Genomic DNA, 22,086 nt, shown 5'->3' with positions numbered 1-22,086 from the left:
TTGGACATAATTTTTCAATTTCTTTTTACTTTCATCTTCTTTATCATCTTAGATTAGTACAACCAGATTCTCCACAAGTACACATTATGAGTGCAGCTAGTGCCGGTTTTGTTTCCTCAAGCTTAACCAATCCAATTTGGTTTGTAAAAACACGTTTACAATTGGACTATAATTCAAAAGTAAAAATGACCGTCAGACAATGTATAGAACGTGTTTATGCCAGTGGTGGCATAGCGGCCTTCTATAAGGGTATTACAGCGAGTTATTTTGGCATCTGTGAAACAATGATACATTTTGTTATCTATGAATTCATCAAATCCAAATTGGTAAGTTTTTTTCAAGACTCCAACATTTTTAATAGATTTTTGATGATTTTTTGCTTTTAATTCTCCAGATTGAACGTCAAAATAAACGTACAACGGATACCACAAAATCCTCAAGAGATTTTCTGGAATTTATGATGGCTGGTGCCATATCAAAGACTGTTGCCTCCTGTATTGCATACCCGCATGAAGTTGCACGAACACGACTGCGTGAAGAGGGCAACAAATATAATACATTTTGGCAAACCTTACATACTGTATGGAAGGAAGAGGGTAGACCTGGTTTATATAGGTAAGTTAGGAAAAGTGATATGAAACACCTAATAAATTATGAATTCAAAGATTCCCAATTGGTACATTAGGACAGCAATTCTTTTAAATATGTACATTGTAAGCTAATTTTCTTTGTTCTAAAATTCGTTCCTAAAATTTGGTATTGGGAAGCAAGTGCCCTTCCAGTACAGGAATACTTTCTGTATAGGAATAGAGCAGTCCTTAAGGATGTGACTAGGAGTGAATGTTCTATCATTAAACAAATAAGTCTAGAATGGAATAGTTTAATTAACTTTTTAGCAGCTATCAATTCTAAAGTGTTTAGGACATCGTTAATAGCAACAAAGCCGGTTCCAAGCTCTGTTGAGAAAGATGGAGGGATCTTGTCGCGAGCCAGTCAGGTGGACTGATTATTCCAGTAGAAGGGAGACGTGTTGATACCTTGGCGCTTCAGCGAGTATTAGGCTAAGTTGTCAAGTCCTTGCCGTGGTAAGAAGGCTATACTGCGGTCGATCTTAGTTCCTGTACCGATCAATATCTCATGGATATACGAACTTTTACTAAAAAGCCCCAAAGCCCCAAAGAATCCCAAAATAAATCTTTGTTGTTGTTGTAACAGTGTTTATTATTGTGTGTTTGCGTGTTCGTTCTTCTGCTCAATGTGGCTCTGGATCTATCTCCAGTTCAAGAAAATGGCTGCTTAGATGGGATGTAGCTACAGATCCACTGGAGTTAGATGAGTGGGTTTGGCAGGGCAGTTGAAAAGGTACAGTGTGTCGTGTGGCTCCATGCCGAATACTGGGCAGATGTTTTGCACGGCGCGACCAATATCCGACCAATAAGAATTTAGGCGAGTGTAGTTGAGCCAAAACTACTCTGGCTTGTTGTTGTAGCAGCATAAATTTAATGCTGGATTGGCAGCCGCTGGCCGAAACACTATGGTTCCGGGTCAATCCGGAACGAAAGAACCCGCTGCCGTGGGTTTGTAGCATAGCAGCATATGTTCCTCAACTGCGTCCGTGTAAATTCTATTCAGACCTGCTTAATATGCCTGTTGATCTAGGGGTTCTCTCTTTTATATTGTTGGACCTCCCTCTCTAGAGGGAGGTCCTGATATGCCTAGGTGTGTCGGGCCTAGCTAGCAGATGGTGATTGGGATGGATCTCACGGTAACACCCGAGCAAGTACTGCAACGAAAGCATCTCATTGTGTTGCTGTACTGGAAGAATCTTTGCCTCCTTATGTAGATGGTCCACTGAAGACTTGAGGAGGCACCCTGTTGCTGTTCTCAGGGCGGCATTCTAACAAGTTTGAATCTCTTGAATTTGGGGACCAAACTGGCGCCGCATAGCTTACCGACCTATCGCGTTATATGTGATTCTTTATTTTGTTTCTGCATTCCGGTTTGTCGCAGATAGCTGCGGCATGCGCGGACGACGTGAACGTTGTGTCGAATGTTATTTTATACATACATGTGTTTGTATAAAATAAATCTTCGACTGATTTGGGTGTTATGCCTTGGTACCCTTAGTCTTCACTTCAGCAAGTGCATCAACATCACTCCCCTGACTATCGCATTAACAGCGAATCTCTCACTTCTGTCGCCAACAGCTCAAGTTCTTTTGAGACAAAGAAACAAATGGTAGCTAAGGGCGGGAATGAAATCCCGAAACTTGACGAAAATTTTTAGTATTTAATGGTAATGCAATTTTTTGGTCTGAAAGACTTTTCGCATTCCAATGTATGAATTATAATTAAATAAAATAAATAAATAAATGACTGCCTTAATACACAGAGCAGGGTATTCCTCAATCTCATTGAGGTGAAGATAACATCCTAGATCGCACTTGGCATAGCTTGTCATTGACAGAGAGGGATGAAGCTATGAACACGACTGTGATCCATGTCTCCATCTCCAGCAATTCCAGCCATGATACTGCACCCCAAACCGGTAGAAAGTTTACTGAACAAACCTGTCGCGTTGGGTCGAACGTTTTAGTGTGGGACAAATCCGACAAACTTGTACTTCTTAGGTTAGAAGCATTGGATGAGGAAAGTGGTAAGGGAAAATCACCCATCATGTTGCCGTTCTTCAGATTCTTGTTTAGCTGATGCTGCTCTACTAATCAATTGATCTCGGAAGTCAATTCCCAGACCCTGGTACGACAGACATATTCTCGCTCCACTGCCATTAGAGTAGGTAATTATTGTTCCAGCAAGAATTACCTGGCGGCTGCAGTATTGATGATTGTTCTAAACTAATTCTTCAATCGATTTCCGATTCCTTCAAAGGTTGGCGTTCACCAAATTGATGAAAGTTAAGGTAATCGATCGAGCTATAACAATCACCCATAATCATAATCAGCTCAGTGGGCACAGGTCCCTGGAAGAATAATGGGTCGAATCATAAAATGAACAATCTTGCATACTTTGATACGGAAGCCATTGCAATTAAAATTCCAAAAATATGCACTGTGGGGTGTGAGTTGGTGCATTGGTACATGGATTATCGGAGACAGCAATAAGGCGCTAATAGCAATGTTTATGCAGCATTAAACAACAAAGTGCCTGCTTATTATAGTCTTTGTGAAACAACCTTTAGGGTGATCCCAAAAAAGTTAGAATACAAAATACGAATTGATACATTTGGCGACCAAGTAACAAGATATCCAGTCAATATGTGAATCAAGGCGGTACATCTTCCCATTGGAACCAGTTTTTACACCAAACAGTTGTTTTATTTCTATACATTTTAACTTTACAAACTGAACAGATTCATTCATTATTCCTGGCAGAACACGTTAAGTGAGCCAATAAAGCTTAGTGCCCAGTCCATATATGAGACTGCATCTCAGCAGGTGTATGACAGTATTCCCAAACATAAAATCGCAGGGTACTTATTTTTCAGCAATGCGCGTTTAACACCACAAAAAAAATTCATCTCAAGCTCTGAATTAGATGGAATGACAAATTGGAAATACATTTTCTCTTATGCAAATAACTTTCTCTTAGAACAGCAGTCATTGAGTTACAATATCTGGCCGAGATGGTCGCGGATTGTTATGGCGCATCAATACAATCGTCGTGGGAACATGGATAAATATGAAATTAGGTCTGGTTTAGTTACATAAGATAACACAGTTAGGTTATATTTTATTATTACAATGTTTAAAACTTTTTGCTTGTGTAATTGTGATTTGTCAGACATTTTTATTAAATCAAATTTTACTTTCATTTTTCTCATTGCAGAGGCTTAGCTACACAACTTGTGAGACAAATACCAAATACCGCTATTCTGATGGCGACCTATGAAGCTGTGGTTTATGTATTAACACGACGTTTTAATAGTAAAAGTAATGAATTCTATGACTTTTAAAAAGGATTATTATTACTTAAGTCAACTACTTCCTACATCTTCCCCCAACTTCTACCTAAGACCCTCCTCCCCCTACTATTGTAGTTAGGTTTATATAGTTATAATTAACTAGAAACACAAAAAGAACAGCAAAGAAATTGTTTATTTTTTAATTGTTGTATGTTTTTTGAAAAAAAAAACTCAAACTTTTAAAGTTTGTTTTTTATGAAGCTAAGCTAACGTTTTGTTTTTTGGTAAAGAAGACTCAATTGAAGAAGATTCCTCAATTTCTTCTGTTTTTGATAACAAATACTTTGAAAATTATTTAATAAAACAAAACATAAATTACATTTTTTGGCCTGATTTTAGGCTTTGTGAAACCAAAAAAAAACCTTATCTGAAAACAAAATTGAAAAAACTATCATGTAAAAAAATGGAAAAAAACATTAGCGCTTTGTAGTTTTAACTAAAAAAAGTTGCCATGCAACTTTAAAATAAAACAATAAATTATTTATTATGGAAATTTTGAGAAAATTGAAAAATTGGCTAATTTCTAAAAAAAAACTAAAAACAACTGAACAAGAACAAATAATATACCAACGAAAAACTATAAAAAAAAACATTGAAAAAGTAACAAAAACAATCTTGGATTTAGGCCAGCACAAAAACAGATGCTTTTTTATTAAACAACCTAAACAACAAGATCAGCTATAAAACGCACGAGTTACTTTCTAAGCTCAAATCAATGGATTTCGTGATCATCTATGCATACATGCCATACTGTCAAAAAAATGATGCGCTCTTTAAAACAAAAACAAATCAAATTTGAACATTTTGTGATTTTATCGATCTTTAGTTATTAATATTATTATTATTTTGTTTTAATTCATTATCTTTTCAATACAATACAAACAACCTGTTAATGCATACTGTTTCAACACTACAATTAGAATGCAACCAATGCAATGAATTTTAGGTTTTAAATAAATAAAATAAATTTATGTTGATTATACATCAAACTTAAATTGATAATAACACTTTGTAAGAATGTTGGAACCAATCTAGTATATTGATAAAATTTGTGAGCTATGAATGTTTATGTTTGAGGGCGCTTGGGTGTGTTGTTAGCAGCGTCTCCACTTGTGACCATTAGACCTAATTGAATGTAACATAATTTTAAAAATATGAAAGAGCGAAAAGAAGGTTCATTGATTAGAAAAATATATATAAGGAAGGTAAACAATATTAAAAAGCTAGAATATACAACGCCTGTGATTCTTGGAGGCACTTTGATTAGTTCTACGTAACCTTCTCGAGAAAATAAATTCTATGGATGGTTCTATATCTGAAAGGTAGGAGGGATTGTAAGTTTCGTAGAATCTCCAAACAGTAAATAATTTTGACATTATAGCATTGGTTAGCTGAAAATTTCGGGGTTTCCTTCTATCAATCAACATTGCTTTCATTACACTTGCAAGTCCTAGGTCGTACTTAACTGTGTACAATAATGTCAACACTCTAAAAGGTTCTTGTTTTGAAAGCAATATAGGCAAATAATGTTATCTTACATTGTGTTATTATTAAGATAATTTTGTAGTACTCTATCTTTTGTAAAAGCTGTCGTTTTTATAAAGAAATTAAGGTTCCTTTTTTGATACATATTTTTCAATGGATAATTAATGGAATAACAGATGTATTAATGTATTAATATGGAAAATACAAACTAATATGTTTTTGGACCGTTTCTAAAAAGTTCAACAATATGTATTTTGAGGATGTTTGTATTAAAAAAACAAAAACACATCAGTCATTAACTTTCATTAGATTTATAAATTTTAGATTTTTTAAGAATTTTCTTGTAAAGAATTACATTTCGTGTCTTAAAAAATCCAAACGAATATTTAAAATATGTTATGCTTTATGTATATAATAGGACTTGTTTTTTTTTTTTCATTATAATAATTGATGTGTGTATAAGTTAAGTTACTTTACATACAGACTCTTTTCCATATTCCTTAATTCATCATCTACATACTTGTGTACATTGAACTTGTTTTTGTTAAGAAAGTATAAACAAATAAAAATTGAAAATATATTTCTTGTTTTCTTTTAATTATTTTTTAAAGAAATTGTAAAATGTTTTGTTTCTACACATACATACAAATATATTTATTATTAAAAAGCGAAATACAATATTGACCACAAAATTGTCAACAAATATTTTCAGACTAATAAATGTAAAGAAATAAAATACACATATTATTGAAAAAAAAAAACAAATCGTTTTAATTCGCAGTTTATGGATCAGTAGTTGAATTCTTTAACACATTTTGTCGTTATCGACAAAAATCGCTAACATTAAAATGCCTTAAAATGTTGGATATTAACGATATTTTCTGTTATGTAACGACCAAAGTAACGTTTGACGACAACTCCTACCTATTGCAACAATATACGGGCATGTTCTGGCATACACCTCTGCACCTCACGTGTATCGAACACACCTAAAGCAGTTCTGCAACACACTTTACACCTAGTTGGGGTGTATTCATCACACTGTAATTTTGATGGCGAGAGCCGAGTGAATCCTTATTTTTTAAAGAAACTAATTGAAAATTACCACAAAAAAATGCATAATACTAAAATTTAATGTGTTCTCAATGAGCTTTTAAAAAATATTTAATTTTCTTAACAAAATATGCTATAAAAAGTTATTTTTCTTAAAGTACCATATTCAACAAGTGTGCTCTTTAGAAGTTCGTTTACGTCTGTTTCGTAATCAAGCAAACGAACAAAGCGTACATACCCACATACGCATGTGTATTCGTTGATGCGCCAACACAGACTGATATGTTTTCCATTGTGAATGATAAAGTTGAAAGCTCTAATACAGCTTATGAAAGTTCTTTCGTGAAATGAAGCGTTCAGAGCACACTTCGACTAACTCCATAAATCAAAAAGTTGAGAAAAGCAGTGATGAAATGTATATTGTTTTTTAAAATTCCCCTGATAATATGGATTCAAATATATAATGTAGAATGCATAATTGCAGGTATAGCTTTCATCTAACGGTATATAAAATAAAATAAAAACAATAGTCAACAAACAATCGTTAGTAATGTTGTGGTAATGGTGGAGTTAATCGAAGTGTGCACTGAAAAAAGTAATAAAGTTAGGTTTTGAATTTTTTATTAACGAAAAACTTAGTTTTATACACATATATTACAGGTTTCACATAAAAATTAATGTTGGCAGTTCGGTTATAAAACAATATTTGTAATTAATTCATGTTAGCTTTATGTTAGCGTCATTCTTCATGGCTAGGTTTACGACGTTTTCGACGTATGTAATATACGTCAAAAATGTATATTATATACGTCATAATTTTCTAAAGGCCATCTATGGTTTCAACAAAAGCCGAAAGAGTATTGCATGTACACGTTGCGAGCAGAGCTACATTTGAATGTGGAGTTAATCGAAGTGTGCACTGAAAAAAATTGCATATTATTCAGTGGTCAATAAAAACTTGTTATTTAAAGGTGCTCATCTTTATTATTCAGGAAAGATATTATAATCATAAATAGATATGGCGATATCAAAGGCTTTGACACTAAAATCTCAAATTTTTCAAAAAGTGGAGTTAGTCGAAGTGTGCACTGAGCGGCTCAAATATGAAAGCTCTTTTCACGTGAAATACAGAAACGCAATTGTTTTTACAGGTGAAGTGCATGTGTGATGTGAAATGAATACACGGTGAATTTCAGAACATGCCCGATATATTTTCCAGAACCTGCATGAATCTACAGATTTTTACTACGACACCAATTTTTTCTTTATGATATTGAATAATAGTAATTATTAGTAAATTCTTGCAGTTCTGGAACAAACATACAGTTGTCAAATTGAATTTTGTACTTTTCAATCATAATTTTTGCCGGTAATCAAAAAAGAGTTACAGATTCCTACAACAGGACAAACGGGTTTTCTTACAATTATGGAGGGCAATCATGACTATTCCCATTGGAATTTTTCCGCACGGAAAATAATTTTATGGGAACAAAAATGGTGATAGAAAATTTTTTAATTGGGGAAAGGAAACAAATTCCTCACGGTTTTTTTATTCCTAATTGCCCTGATATCTTATTATTTTCCCACAGCAAATTTAGTAATAGAATTTGCTATTTCCGCATTAAAATTTATACTTTCTACAAATAAAACAATAGCTGAAGGTTCAAAGCACTGTTTTTGATTGATTTTGACAAGAATTTCCGTCTTTTTTGTCATTTTAATTGCACGATTTTCTCTTCTGGCAACGCAACTACAGTTGAGTTGCTATCCATAATCGACCCCTTAGTCTTCATGCTGCTAACCTTCGAGAGAAATCAGCCCGTTTCACATTGGCTCAGATCTCCTACCATTTATATACAGTGAGTGTCAAAAATATTCGGTTTTCAATTTCACCAATAATAACACCTCAGTATTTTCGAACCCCATAACCAATATTCAAAAAACCAAATACTTAAAAAAATGTTGGTCCTGTGGCAATTAAAAAATGTAAGTAACATGGATCCATGGCAACCCTATAAGCGAGAATAACAAAGAAGAAGTTGTTAACCCTGTTTTCTATGCGTCAAAAATATTCGGTTTTTGTAAATTTTGTTAAATATTTTGGCAAAAAACCGGTCAATATCGAACTTTTTCTGCAATATTAGTATAAATTTCAATAATTGCGAACAGAATCTTTGTTCCTGTGTGCAAAAATATCATATTTCATAGCAAATTATTACAATTTAGGGCTAAGGAAAAACGCTTTCCTAGAAAAGAGAAAACTGTTCATATTTCTTTATAAAAACGGCAGGAATAAAGGGAATTTTTGCTTATTTTTGAATATTTAGTCGAATACATTTGAAATAATGTGCAAAAGTCACGAAAATATAGAAATAATTGATTTTGTGAAACACATAACCCAGCCAAACCAAGGACTGGGAGGGAAGGTAGAGGAATCTTCTGAAAAATTACGGCTAAACCGCCCTTAATTTTCCCGAAATTGGTCACCGAGTCCTAAATGACTTTCAAAAGATAGAAAATATGCACTTACATTCCAAAAAAATCGAAAGGATAAAGCCTTTCATGGCCTTGTAACACATCACACACCATCGGCTTATTTACATAACCAAAAATCTAGTTCAAATTTCGCCTTGATGTACCTTCAAAACTTGATGTACATCAGAAACCTGGTGAAATGGAGTTAGTTTTGAATGTCTAAGCAGGAAAATCAGTATACCACCAAGTTTCCGGCCTTTCTGTGTACTCCAACACAAAAAGTACGAAGGAGCTTATAGGAGACATGTATTTATCAATGACTTATGATGTGTTACAAGGCCATGAAAGGCTTTATCCTTACTATTTTTTTGGAAAGTAAGTGCATATTTTTTATCTTCTGAAAGTCATTTAGGGCTCGGTGACCAATTTCAAGAAAATTAAGGGCGGTTTAGCCGTAATTTTTCAGGATATTCCTCTACCTTCCCTCCCAGGCCTTGGTTTGGCTGGCTTATGTGTTTCACAAAATCAATTATTTCTATATTTTCGTGACTTTTGCACATTATTTCAAATGTATTCGACTAAATATTCAAAAATAAGCAAAAATTCCCTTTATTCCTGCCGTTTTTATAAAGAAATATGAACAGTTTTCTCTTTTCTAGGAAAGCGTTTTTCCTTAGCCCTAAATTGTAATAATTTGCTATGAAATATGATATTTTTGCACACAGGAACAAAGATTCTGTTCGCAATTATTGAAATTTATACTAATATTGCAGAAAAAGTTCGATATTGACCGGTTTTTTGCCAAAATATTTAACAAAATTTACAAAAACCGAATATTTTTGACGCATAGAAAACAGGGTTAACAACTTCTTCTTTGTTATTCTCGCTTATAGGGTTGCCATGGATCCATGTTACTTACATTTTTTAATAGCCACAGGACCAACATTTTTTTAAGTATTTGGTTTTTTGAATATTGGTTATGGGGTTCTAAAATACTGAGGTGTTATTATTGGTGAAATTGAAAACCGAATATTTTTGACACTCACTGTAAGTATAACAATGCAAGCATTCTTGTAACAACTCGAAGACCATGTATTTATGGGTCGATTCCCTATTGCGAGGCGAGTCATGTCGCGTCGTCTATCGTCTCTGTGACAAAATTTAAAAAATGCACTACGTAAAGCGATAGCAAATAATCGTCGATAACAAGTTATCGGTGATGTAGCGGAGCGTTTTTTGTTTTGATTTCAATAAATTAGAAAAAAATATCAGAAGTACACAAAAGTTATAGTTTTCTAAAATGATAAGCTCAGTGGAACTATTTTTTGATGATAGTGAAGAAGAGGTAGTTAACGTAGCATCTATCAGACAACACTTAAGAGATAAATCTAATTCTTTAGAATCGGCATCAGTATTGCGAGTTTGTTTGGTTTTCAACATTCATCAAAATAATTTTATTTTTTTAGGTTTAAAGCTTCCAAAAGACGCTGTTATTTATATAGTGGAGGCATTAAAAATTACTTCAAAAAACCCACAGATCAACAGCAATACAGCCACTACTTAAAGTGTTTTTTGCAGAAGGAAGCTTTCAAAAATCTCATGGCAATGACTTTAACCTCGGGATGGCTCAACCCACATTGTCAAAGGTATTAGACGAAGTTCTGGAGTTAATAGATGAAAAACTGTGTACAATTTGGATTGTTTCCAAATTAACAGAAAAGGAAAAGCGTCAAAATAAAAATTATTTTTATTCAAAAACAAATTTCCCGGGCGTTGTCGGATGCATTGACGGAACACACGTACATATGTACATATAATGCGACCAAAGGAAGATGTTCGCCATTTATATCTGAATAGAAAAGGATATTTTAGTTTAACCGTTTTGTTGGCAAGTACGCTGTCAATTTCTACTTCATTTTGAGGTTTTTCATTTTCTACCTCAGCAGATTGTCCAATTTCACTGTTATTATCATCCCATGTCTCTTCAATTCCGTAGATCGCACCTGCAGTATTTAAAACCATATTAATTTGCAGTAAGTCTGCTATTTTTCTTGTGATGGTCCACCTCGTGTAGCTGTAATGTTCTTATTTTAAGAAATTTTTTCTTTTGTTTGGATTTAAAATGAGTCCATTCATCTGGTGTACGCACACAACTATTTAATTGATCCACAACATCCTTCCACACCTCATCAAAAGTGGCTTTAGTTTCGCCAAAAAGTCTGACTCCAGGAGCTACGTTCAAATTGCTGTTTTGTAGTAATTTTTACCAATATAAGTACTGAAAACCCAAAAAATTTATATAATATTAAATAAATTCACTTAAAATAAATGAAACGTTTCATTTTTTTCGTTTTTATTCGTTTGCAAAAATGAACTTTATGGCGACAGAATTTGACGTCGTCGGTCGACTTTTGCCATACGTAATGGAAAAATTGCAACTGGCAACGCGACACGACTCGCGTCGCAATACGGAATCGACCCATTAATCTTCTAGACTTCCTCTTTATAGAAATATCGCCACCTTATTTTTTTCCATACACCACACTGTGGTAAGGGGCATTATTCCTTTGTGCATTTGTTTGTAACATGCATAAAGAAACGAGACGGACCCATAGTTTCTTTTAGGAATATACAGTTAGTAAATTAAATTATTACAAACCCAGAAATATTGCAAAATGTTAAATAAAAAAACGCTTTATTGGTATAAATAGTTAACATTATTAATATATTTATTATCAGTTTCAATCTTACAAATGTTTATTAATAAAATAAAAAAGCAGCTAAATTTCTTGAAAAGACGGTACTAATATTACGTAAGCCGACCTCGGGCATCAATAGAAACTTATAAACGTGTCAGAATTGAATAAATAAGTTTCGGAATATCACATACCAATAGTATATTTTACCATTCTTCTTTAATGTGTTTTATTATATAGCTCCTATTAGTGAGCGATCTATTCCCGGTTTTTTTTTTCTTACGGCGTAGCAGTAAATTTTCGATGGAGTTAATATCTGGACTTTAGGCTGGGGTGTCGATGACGTTAGTGCAGTTGTATAACAACCAAGTCCCACATATATAAGATTTATGTTTAGAGTCATTGCCATGGTATTATTTATATTGCAACTTGTTTGAATTTTCAGGGTCAATAAACTCAAAATTCCTGACGCGGATGGTTAATTTTTTTTTAAATCATCCAAATAAATTTCCTTTTCGATGTTTCCTCCAAAATCTGGGTGTTACCAACGACACTGCTATATACAACCCCATACCATAAATGATAGTTTTCCGAACTTTACGGTATGTATTAATACAAATTATGTTTTTTCTTTTTTTGAAACAAAATTAAAAAAATATATTACGGGACTTTACCGAAGCAGCCACTTTTGGTTGAAATATACTTCATAAGGGTACAAAACAAGATATATAAACATATCCCAAGATATTCGACGTATGTATGTCTTTAAAATGAAGTACATAACAAAAAAATGTTGAAATGTGATATTGAAATGAATCGGAGTGGATACTGTGGCTTCAGTAACGAGATCATCCTGACGATGTGATCGGCCATCGACAGATTGAGAGATTTGGTAAGAAACTACTCCAGCCCTTTCGTCATTACCATTTGTACTTGCTTCGATTCTAATTCCACAAAAATATCTTTAGACATGTGTAGACATGTGTTTTAATTAATTTTTATTTAACATTTTAACAATTAATTTTAAAGCTAAACTTCATCTACCAAACGAAAACGTTGATGTTGTTTCTCGGGTACCACATTGAAGAATTTCTTATGAATTGGTTGACCTTCTCGGCCAGCATAATGACGTTGGACCCATGTATGATCCCAGTTTGGATCTAATGGTTCACACGTAACATAAACCTTGCCATGATCCATGGCAAATAGTGTACCATTGCGGCCAAAACCAACCTGAAGTAAACAAAATGTTATGGGATTAAACATCCTCTTACAGTTGTATCAATAAATATACAAACATTTAATCCAGGATGAAATCTGGTTGTCAGTTGTGTTGCCAATAGTGTTCCCTGTGAAACCCAGTGACCATCTTGTACCCTCCATCCACGATGTTTGGGTCTTGGATGGCCCTTCTTATTGCGAGTACTACCACCGGTTTTCTTGCTGGCGTTACGTATAGTGGCTAGAATGTATAAATCACATTTATTTTAAACGGACAAATATCCGATAAATAAACACTGATATTTACTTAACAATGGTTGTTCCACCTTCAGACAACCCAGTGAAAGTTTTTGCATTATTGTAAAGGACATTTTCTGTTAAAGTTTCCCTTTTTTGCACGAAACAAAACGATGCTCACACTTCCCACAAAATCAGGTTAAATAATTGTTTTTGTCATCAGCTGATAGCTGCAGAGTGCGAGACGATACGACAAACTCTATAACATGGCACAATTACCCAGGTAGTGGCATCGTAAAATTTTGAATATGTTATGTCAAAACTTTCTTTATGTTGTTGGGGAAATTACAACAAAAATAATTTTTTTATAAAGGGATTTGACTTTTCATATTCGATCAGCTGGTGTGATACCACTACCTGGTAGTTCTGCCATGCTCTATAACATGCATGGTACAATAATACAGGTAGCATTATCAAGCCAGCTGATGGTAACATAATGTGTCAATTGCATTGAATTGATGTCAAATTTTGACATCTTATGTTACCAATAATTGCCGATGCGGCTACCTGTGTATTTGTACCATGATAACATCCCAGCAAACCAATCGTACCGACTTCGTAACGAAATCGGAACAAAATATCGGACGTATCGTCCGAAATCGTAACGATATCTTAACGAAAGTTGTATGAAGTGGTTGACATAATTTCGGAACAAAATGTCGCAGCGACATCGGATCGATTTCGGTCCGATTTCGTAACGAAATCTGAAGAAAATCCTTAAGAAATTCGGAAAGGAAATTTCTATCCGACATTCGTTCCGAAATCTGAACGAAATCGGTACAAAATCTGAACTATTTCCTCTTCGAAAAATCGTTTAGAAATCGGAACGAAATCTGAACGACTTTGCTTCCGAAATTGTTCAGACGTGTCGGACATCAGACATTTGGTTTGCTGGGATGGTACCATGGTACAATTACTTAGGTAGATGCCTCAGCCCAGCTGATCGAATCTAAAACGTCAAAAAACTAGAAATTCGCCGTGAAAAATCAAAACAAAAACCATATGATTCGGTAAGTAAGAGATAGCATGTGTTCACTTCCCTGTACAAACACAAGCGATTAAAAGAGACAACAAGAAACCATTCGGCGAAAATTTTGACAGTTTACATTACAAAAAAAGTTGTTTTGTTGTAGCAATTCGCCGATGTTTCTACCTAAGTAATTGTACCATGGTTTGAGGCGAATTTCTTTATTGTGAATTAAGGTAGATGCATACATAAAATTTTCCGAGAAAAAGTTGTTGACGCAGTTATTTTTGTTTGGCGTAACAGAAAATACCAGCTGATCGATCTTTAACTGCCAAAAATAATTTATTTTAAATTAAATTCTAATACAAAACACAACAAATGTTGACATTTTACGTGTACAACATTAAGTTGATTTGTTTTTTTTTTTTTCGATATACATCTACCTGCTTCTCTACAGTTTGACATTTCTCTACCTCACAGCGAATTCAAATGGCATATATGAATTTTGACAGCTCAAATCAAAATCATTTGTTTTTGAGAGAGGACCTTTATAATTGGGCCATGGATTTTTCACGGCGAATTTCTAGTTTTTTGACGTTTTAGATTCGATCAGCTGGGCTGAGGCATATACCTAAGTGCTTGTACCATGCATCTACCTTTCTTATTGTACCATGCATGGAAAAGTGTCAAAATTGTTCAAAATTGCTCTCTCATGAACATTTTTACCAGAAAAGTAAAGGAACGGAAAAATGGTAGATCCGGCAGCAATGTCAGAAAAAAAACGTAAAAAAAATCAATTTTCGTCTTTTATTTCACAGTTTTTAATTTAGTGTTGTCAGTGTTCGACTTTTTCTTCGGCTTTTCGTCAATTTTGTGAAATAATCGTCAAACAAAAGTCGAAAAATCAGTTCTGCCATTTTCTACCTGCAGAAATTTTGCTGGTAGCCTGTGGTAGAAGAGAAAGCCATTTTCGCTCTCTTAAAAATTGCTTCCAGTTTTGCCACTTTTCGGGGTTAAGGAACGCTTTGCAGGTTAAAAATGGTAACAAATCGTTAAAATGGTAACCACAGGTAAGTAAAGGAACACAGCTATTGAAAATTTTAGGTATTTATAGATCGAGTTCCCCACTACAGCAACTTTATGATATCACTCTACTGTGAAACTCGACCTAGGAACACTTGTTTTCATGAAATTGTTTCAATCATGGTACAATTACTTAGGTACATGGTACAATAAGAAAGGTAGATGCATCGGCGAATTGCTACAACAAAGCAACTTTTTTTGTAATGTAAACTGTCAAAATTTTCGCCAAATGGTCTCTTGTTGTCTCTTTTTATCGCTTGTGTTTGTCTATAAAGTGTAGACATGCTATCTCTTTCTTACCGAATCATATGGTTTTTTGCATGGTACAATTAAAAGGTAGATGTCTCAGCCCAGCTGATCGAATCTAAAACGTCAAAAAACTATGAATTCGCCATGAAAAATCAAAACAAAAAACCATATGATTCGGTAAGAAAGAGATAGCATGTCTACACTTTTATAGACAATCACAAGCGATAAAAAGAGACAACAAGAAACGATTTGGCGAAAATTTTGACAGTTTACATTACAAAAAAAGTTGCTTTGTTGTAGCAATTCGCCGATGCATCTACCTTTCTTATTGTACCATGGTTTTTTGTTTTGATTTTTCATGGCGAATTCATAGTTTTTTGACGTTTTAGATTCGATCAGCTGGGCTGAGGCATCTACCTTTCTTATTGTACCATGCTTAGGTAGATGCCTCAGCCCAGCTGATCGAATCTAAAACGTCAAAAAACTAGGAATTCGCTATGAAAAATCAAAACAAACAACCATATGATTCGGTAAGTAAGAGGTAGCATGTGTTCACTTCCCTGTACAAACGCAAGCGATAAAAAGAGACAACAAGAAAACATTCGGCGAAAATTTTGACAGTTTACATTACAAAAAAAGTTGCTTTGTTGTAGCAATTCGCCGATGCATCTACCTTTGTAATTGTACTAGGCGTCTTTTGCCGTTATTTTAAATTCTCTTTTCAACTCTTCCAAAAATATTTCCAACTCATTCAGATCTGTGGCAGCAACTAGACCGTCATCTACATAAAGAGCTAATATTAATTTCTTTCCTTCTTTGTCTCTTATGTACACACAGGGATCTGCTTCACTTGCTATAAAGCCGATTTTTAACAAATATTTCCCAAATCTGCTGTTCCAACAACGGAGAGCTTGCTTTAATCCATAAAGACTCCTTTTAAGCTTACAAACTCTTCCAGTACCATCATCAAAACCATCTGGTTGCTTCATGAATATAATTTCTTCAAGATGACCATAAAGAAAAGCGGTGGATACATCAAATTGAGAGATATGCATCCTCTCACTTGCAGCTATACTTATTATAGCTCTTATTGCGGCGAGCCTTGCAACTGGACTGAAGGTTTCATTGTAGTCTATACCTTTACATTGTTTGTACCCTTTGATAACAAGTCTTGCTTTAAACTTGTCTATACTTCCATCGGGGTTAGTTTTTACCTTATAAACCCACTTCGATGGCAGTGCTTTATTTCCCTTGGGCAGTTGACACAAATCTCACGTGTTGTTTTCTTTCAGGGAATTCATTTCAGAGTTCATTGCCTGAATCCATTGTTCTTTTTCAGTACTTTCAATAGCATCGCTAAAGCTCGTAGGGGTTTCAACTTGACTCATAAAATCTTGAGCAGCCATAACATAGTCATCAAACTTCGAATTGTGCAATGATGACCGATCTCTTAAACGGTTTCTTATTGAATTCTCATTTGGATTTTCTCTCAACTCAAATCCTCGGGATTCGCTCTCATTGGATAAATTTTCTTCGGAACATTCTTCAAAAATCTCATCTTCCCAATCCGATTCAATACGAATATGTTCAACATTTCTTGATGTACATGGCTGATCGCGATTTTCTTCTAAAAAATCTTCTTTTATTCCTTCATAGGCTTTAAATGGCAATTTTACTTCTTCACTTGTACTGTTTGAATATTCTATTTTCAAATCTTGGATAAGATCGTCGCATTTTGTAAGTTCTTCTCTAAATTTTACATCTCTAGATAAAATTATACTGTGATTCTCTTTGTTATAAATCCTGTTATATGCTGTTTATATTAGAGCTTTTTGCAGGGTTAACCTTCTTTATAAGGATTTGTTTGAAATATAAGCAATGGAATTGACATTTAAAACCCAGTCGGTTTGTTAAATCCGGTTATATATAAACGGGGTATAACGCTCCTCAGTGTCATAACCAATTAGATATCCTTTGATTGCTTTTGAATCCATCTTCTTCCGTTTCTGGCTGGGAACATGGACATAACATTCACATCCAATTATTTTTAAATGAGTAATCCTGGGTTTTCTTCCAAACCAAAGTTCATGTGGACTTTTACCATCAACTGGTGTCCTGCGAGTTCGATTCAAAATATAAATAGCTGTACGAACTAATTCAGCCCATATAGCTTCAGGAAATTGAACATTTTTGTTTGCGTATTTAAAAGTTCGGGCCATCTCAATGACAGTTCTATTTTCCCTCTCGCTTGCCCCATTCTGCTGCGGAGTGCAAGGAGCAGTTAGCCTCTGTATGACTCCACATTCCTTAAGTATTTCCCTTACTTCAAAATTATCGAATTCACCACCATTATCTGACTCCACATTCCTTAAGTATTTCCCTTACTTCAAAATTATCGAATTCACCACCATTATCGCTCAAAAATTCTTTTATTGGATTGCCTTGATTTCTTGAAAGAGCTAGGACTTCCTTCAATGCGTTTTTAACTTCAGATTTTTCCTTCAAGAAATATCCAAAACAATATTTACTGTAAGCATCTTTAAATATTACTAAATACTTCTTTTTACTGAAAGACATTGAAAATGGACCACAGACGTCAGCTGACATTAACTCGCCTGGACTATTAGATACCTCTCTAGTACCAAAAGGTAAGCGATGTGATTTGCCATAAACACATGATTCACAAATTTGTCTGTCAAGTTTGACATTAATGCCCAGTTCTTCCCTTAGCTTCTTTTGTACATGGCGTTTATTCTGGTGTCCCCAACGCTCGTGATATAGTTGCAATGTGTTATCTGATTCCGTTGAGTTTATTTCGTTTGGTGAATTCGGGATTACTGTTTCAATATCAGCTTGATATAATGTGCCTCCTTTTTCTCGATGACCAACTAACATAACTTTATTATTCACCAAAAGTTTGCATTCTGTTGCAGTCGACGTGAATTTACTATTTGAACACTTGTCTTGAGCAGATAATACAGAGAATAAATTCCTTGATACTTTTGGAACGTACCAAACATCTGTTAGTGTAATATCCTTGTTGTTGATGCTTGACTTGATCTCGATTGTACCTTTGCCAATTACATCTAACATTTCACTACCGGCAGCTTTAATCTTGCAACACTCCTTGAATTTCTCAAAAGTTTTAAATAATCCTCTATTATTTGTGACGTGTCGTGTGGCGCCATTATCAATCCACCAAGTGTTTGAAAATTCATTTTTAATTGAGTTAATCTCTTCACACATTAATGGTAGAATTTGCTGTTGAGAACTCTTTGCCTCAGTATTCTTTTCTTTTATAGGCTTACCATCACTTATCCATTTTCTACAATCGCGTACCCAATGACCTCTCTTATGACAATAGTTGCAAACACCATTCCTCTTGTTCGTTTTGGTATTATTAATTTGAGGGACTCTTTTCTTGACATTATTAACAACTAGTGCTTCTTCATCCTTACCGACATCAACACCTTTGCAATTTCTTTGGTACATGCACAGTTGAGCGGTCATTTCTTCAAAATTCTTTTCTTCATTTTTAGTTAGAAGCATCCAGCTAGACTTGAAAGTGTCAAAGTGACTTGGCAAGATTTGAAGTATTTTACAAACCAATAAAACTTCAGGGAGCTGATTTTCCTTACGTCCTTTTAATCCATTGTTGAGTTCTATCCACAAGCTTTTTAGCTTTGCAATATGTAGGCTAACATCCTCACTAGAATTCCATGCAAAAGAAAAGAAATCAATGCATATCTTGAAAAGTTGATCCTTTGATCTTGCTTCATATTGAACCATAAGGGATTCCCAAGCTTCAGCAGCAGTTTCTTTATCCATTATCTTTTGGTAAACATTGTCACTTACTGCGCTGCCAATCATCGACTTGGCATAACTATTTGCTTTTCTATACAAATCTGCATTTTCCTTGTACAGCTTCTTTTCTTCATTTGTGGCATTAGAGGACATTGGACTAGGATTCTTCAATTTACCTTCTATAACGTCAATAGCTCCTTCGTGATAGTCTAATAAGTCGCGCATCTTACGCTTCCATATGGGATAATCAGTTTCATTCTCCAAAGGCTTGATATGCTTAGAAAAATCCATTTTCTCTTTAAAATTATCTCCTTGAATCTTGAAATTCTTGATAAATTGTTGTCTTCTTCCTTGACTAAATTGCTTGTCTTAAGAAATTCCTTTTTGAGTTTCTTCTAGGATCTTCAATATCTTGCTGAATTGTATCCTAATGTTGCCTCTTGACAAATCCTCTTTTTTAATTTTCTTGAATTTGAAAATATTTAATTTATTTTCCAGAGACTTCTGGGCTCATAACCTTTTGTAGTAGAAGTTTTATTTGGAATGAATAAAATATGTATGTGAACAATTTAAAGTACTAACAATATAAAATTCAAAAAATACTCGATTCACACACTGGTTTATAAGAACAGTAGTATAACATATCTTAACATAATACTTCAACATTTTTCTCCAAAATGTGTTCCCGTACACCAAAAAAGTTGCAAAATGTTCACTTCTCTTTGAAAAAAATGGCGCTGAATGGCTTTCTCTTAAGAAACTTTTTACACGACAAATTTGAGCGAGCAAAAATGTGCAACATGTTTGCCGGCTTCTGATTATTGATACGCAGACTTTGACATTTGTTCCAGTTTTTTGACGTTTCTGTCATTTTGCCGTTCCCGTATATTTTGGAAAAATGTGTATGTGGAACTCATTTTCGACATTTTGCTCTTTTGACACTTTTATCATTAAAAAAAGTACTGGAACGAAGCTAATACGGCGTTTATATTATAGTTTTTTGCAGGGTTAACCTTCTTTATGAGGATTTGTTTGAAGTATATACAATGGAAATGACATTTGAAACCCAGACCCACTGGGTTAACCTTGTTATATATAAACGGCCTATAATGTAAGCTAATGTATTGCCAGTTAAGATGAAAAAGGGCATAGTGTGAACACAGTATTACCAACCAAATAAGGCCGTCATCAGACCATGTGCTTTTTCACATGTATGACATCAGCTGTTCTGTATATTAGTATACCCAGAGTGACAAAATACATGTGAAAAAGCAGATGGTCTGATGGCCACCTAATACGAACACAGCTAGTTTGTTTTTGGAGGTCAAAAACTTTTGAGAACTATTGGGATAAAAGGATAACTATGGATTCAGTGACATCAACATCGCCAGAACCATCATCAGCATCGCCTGAACCAAAACCATCGACTGTTCCAACACAACTATTAAGAGAAAAAATACGTGAATACACCAAAAAACATAGGGAAGCAATACGTGCTGAAGTTTCCGATTCAGTACGATTTCAATTGGGCGAAATTAAAGAACGTATTCAAGAATTGGACAATGTTACAGAGAAAGATGTCAGTGGCCTGGCGGGTCGCATTAAGCGCAGAAAACATGCCACCATTGAAGATATGTACCGGCTTTCTCATGCTTTCTTGCAAGATGTTGCAAACATACAAGCCTTTAACAAAATTCCAGGTGCGCTACAAGTACTGATCAAAGAACTGACGGGAAATGATTCCGAAAGGCAAATGTCAGCCGCAGAATGCCTTTGCAATTTATCACTTGGTGAGGCACCTGTTTGTGAGAAAATTGCATCGCTTGCTGGTAGTTATCTAGTAACCTATTTACACAGTAATGAATCTCAATTGGTACGTTTGTGTTTGTGGATTATAGCAAACATTTTAGCTACGGGTCAAAAAAGTGCAACAGTTTTAATGAAAATGCAACTGCTACCAAAATTATGGAAAATGTATTGTGACGATGAAATTGCAGATCCTCTGCTTGATTATCGCGAAGATGCGGCAATTTGTTTACAGCTTATTTCATTAAATGCTGATAACTTATTGACTGAAGATGAACGAAATTTTGTTCTTCAACAAATGGCGGATAAAAGTCCAACTTGTGTCGCCGCAGAATATCATCTTGCCATAATATTTCATATGCTTTTCACTCAACCCGAATTAGTTTCTAAGCTAAATCCAGCTGATTCATTGTATCTCTTGAATTTTTCATTAATTAATTTAAACAACACAAATAATTTTCTTACTCAACCACAACGTTTAAAGATTTTATATTCCATACGAATTTTAGGCAATCTCTTAGTTGCCCAACCTTTAATTTATTCTACATTGTTATTACAAGTCTCCTGCGTTTGGAAGTCGAGTATTACTTCATTATTAAATAAATTGTTTGCTTTCCATGACATACATTTAAGGCAGGAAGCTTTATGGTTGTTGAAAAACATTTTACGTCTGGAGGAAGAGGATGCCTTTATGCCACCAAATATTTTGGAACAGATACATATATTTGAAGAATGTATGCCTTTGCCTGCCTTTGCCGGAGAAAACCATTGATGGAGAAATGCCAACAGCCGCCATGGCTGTTTAAATGAATTTTCTTGTTATCTATTCATAATTTATTTGTAAATATTATTAGTACAGTATTTTTAACTAAACTGTTTCTCTTTTATATCGAATTGAATTCTTGAAATTTGTATAGAATTACAAACTCCATTTGAATAAATAGTTTAAAAAGGTCGAAAATTTAAAAA

At 34.3% G+C, this 22,086-nt stretch overlaps 3 protein-coding genes across 26 annotated transcripts in view; 2 read left to right on the top strand and 1 right to left on the bottom strand.

The window, feature by feature from the left end:
- Positions 1 to 6,231, top strand: part of Rim2 (replication in mitochondria 2) — a 66,223-nt gene extending 59,992 nt beyond the window's left edge. For all 24 annotated transcript variants that reach the window (XM_073969605.1, XM_073969593.1, XM_073969602.1 and 21 more), the window contains 3 exons: positions 53 to 326; positions 395 to 615; positions 3,846 to 6,231. In XM_073969605.1, the coding sequence (XP_073825706.1) occupies positions 53 to 326; positions 395 to 615; positions 3,846 to 3,972 (622 nt within the window). In that variant the 3' untranslated portion in view covers positions 3,973 to 6,231. The remainder of the gene's footprint in view (positions 1 to 52; positions 327 to 394; positions 616 to 3,845) is intronic.
- Positions 6,232 to 12,671: 6,440 nt separating this feature from the next.
- On the bottom strand, positions 12,672 to 13,377 carry mRpL27 (mitochondrial ribosomal protein L27). Its single transcript, XM_073966096.1, has 3 exons — positions 13,219 to 13,377; positions 12,989 to 13,152; positions 12,672 to 12,923 (listed from the first exon to the last, which is right to left on the bottom strand). Exons 1-3 carry the CDS (start codon positions 13,280 to 13,282, stop codon positions 12,720 to 12,722), a joined length of 432 nt encoding a protein of 143 aa, XP_073822197.1. The 5' UTR covers positions 13,283 to 13,377; the 3' UTR covers positions 12,672 to 12,719.
- A 7,201-nt stretch (positions 13,378 to 20,578) lies between these two features.
- On the top strand, positions 20,579 to 22,086 carry LOC141393140 (uncharacterized). The gene has a single exon (XM_073966095.1). It carries the CDS (start codon positions 20,675 to 20,677, stop codon positions 21,887 to 21,889), a length of 1,215 nt encoding a protein of 404 aa, XP_073822196.1. The 5' UTR covers positions 20,579 to 20,674; the 3' UTR covers positions 21,890 to 22,086.

The sequence above is a fragment of the Musca autumnalis genome, unplaced genomic scaffold (genome assembly GCF_047663935.1).
Source record: "Musca autumnalis isolate F117 unplaced genomic scaffold, ASM4766393v1 scaffold_2, whole genome shotgun sequence".
Taxonomy (NCBI): Eukaryota; Metazoa; Arthropoda; class Insecta; order Diptera; family Muscidae; genus Musca; species Musca autumnalis.
This window is presented reverse-complemented; position numbering and strand designations above follow the sequence as displayed.

Coding starts and splice junctions, on each gene's coding strand:
- mRpL27 (XM_073966096.1), bottom strand. CDS start 13,282: ATGTCCTTTACAATAATGCAAAAACTTTCACTGGGTTGTCTGAAGGTG. Junction 13,153..13,218: donor GGTGGAACAACCATTGTTAA/GTAAATATCAGT, acceptor TATACATTCTAG/CCACTATACGTAACGCCAGC. Junction 12,924..12,988: donor GATTTCATCCTGGATTAAAT/GTTTGTATATTT, acceptor TGTTTACTTCAG/GTTGGTTTTGGCCGCAATGG.
- LOC141393140 (XM_073966095.1), top strand. CDS start 20,675: ATGGATTCAGTGACATCAACATCGCCAGAACCATCATCAGCATCGCCT.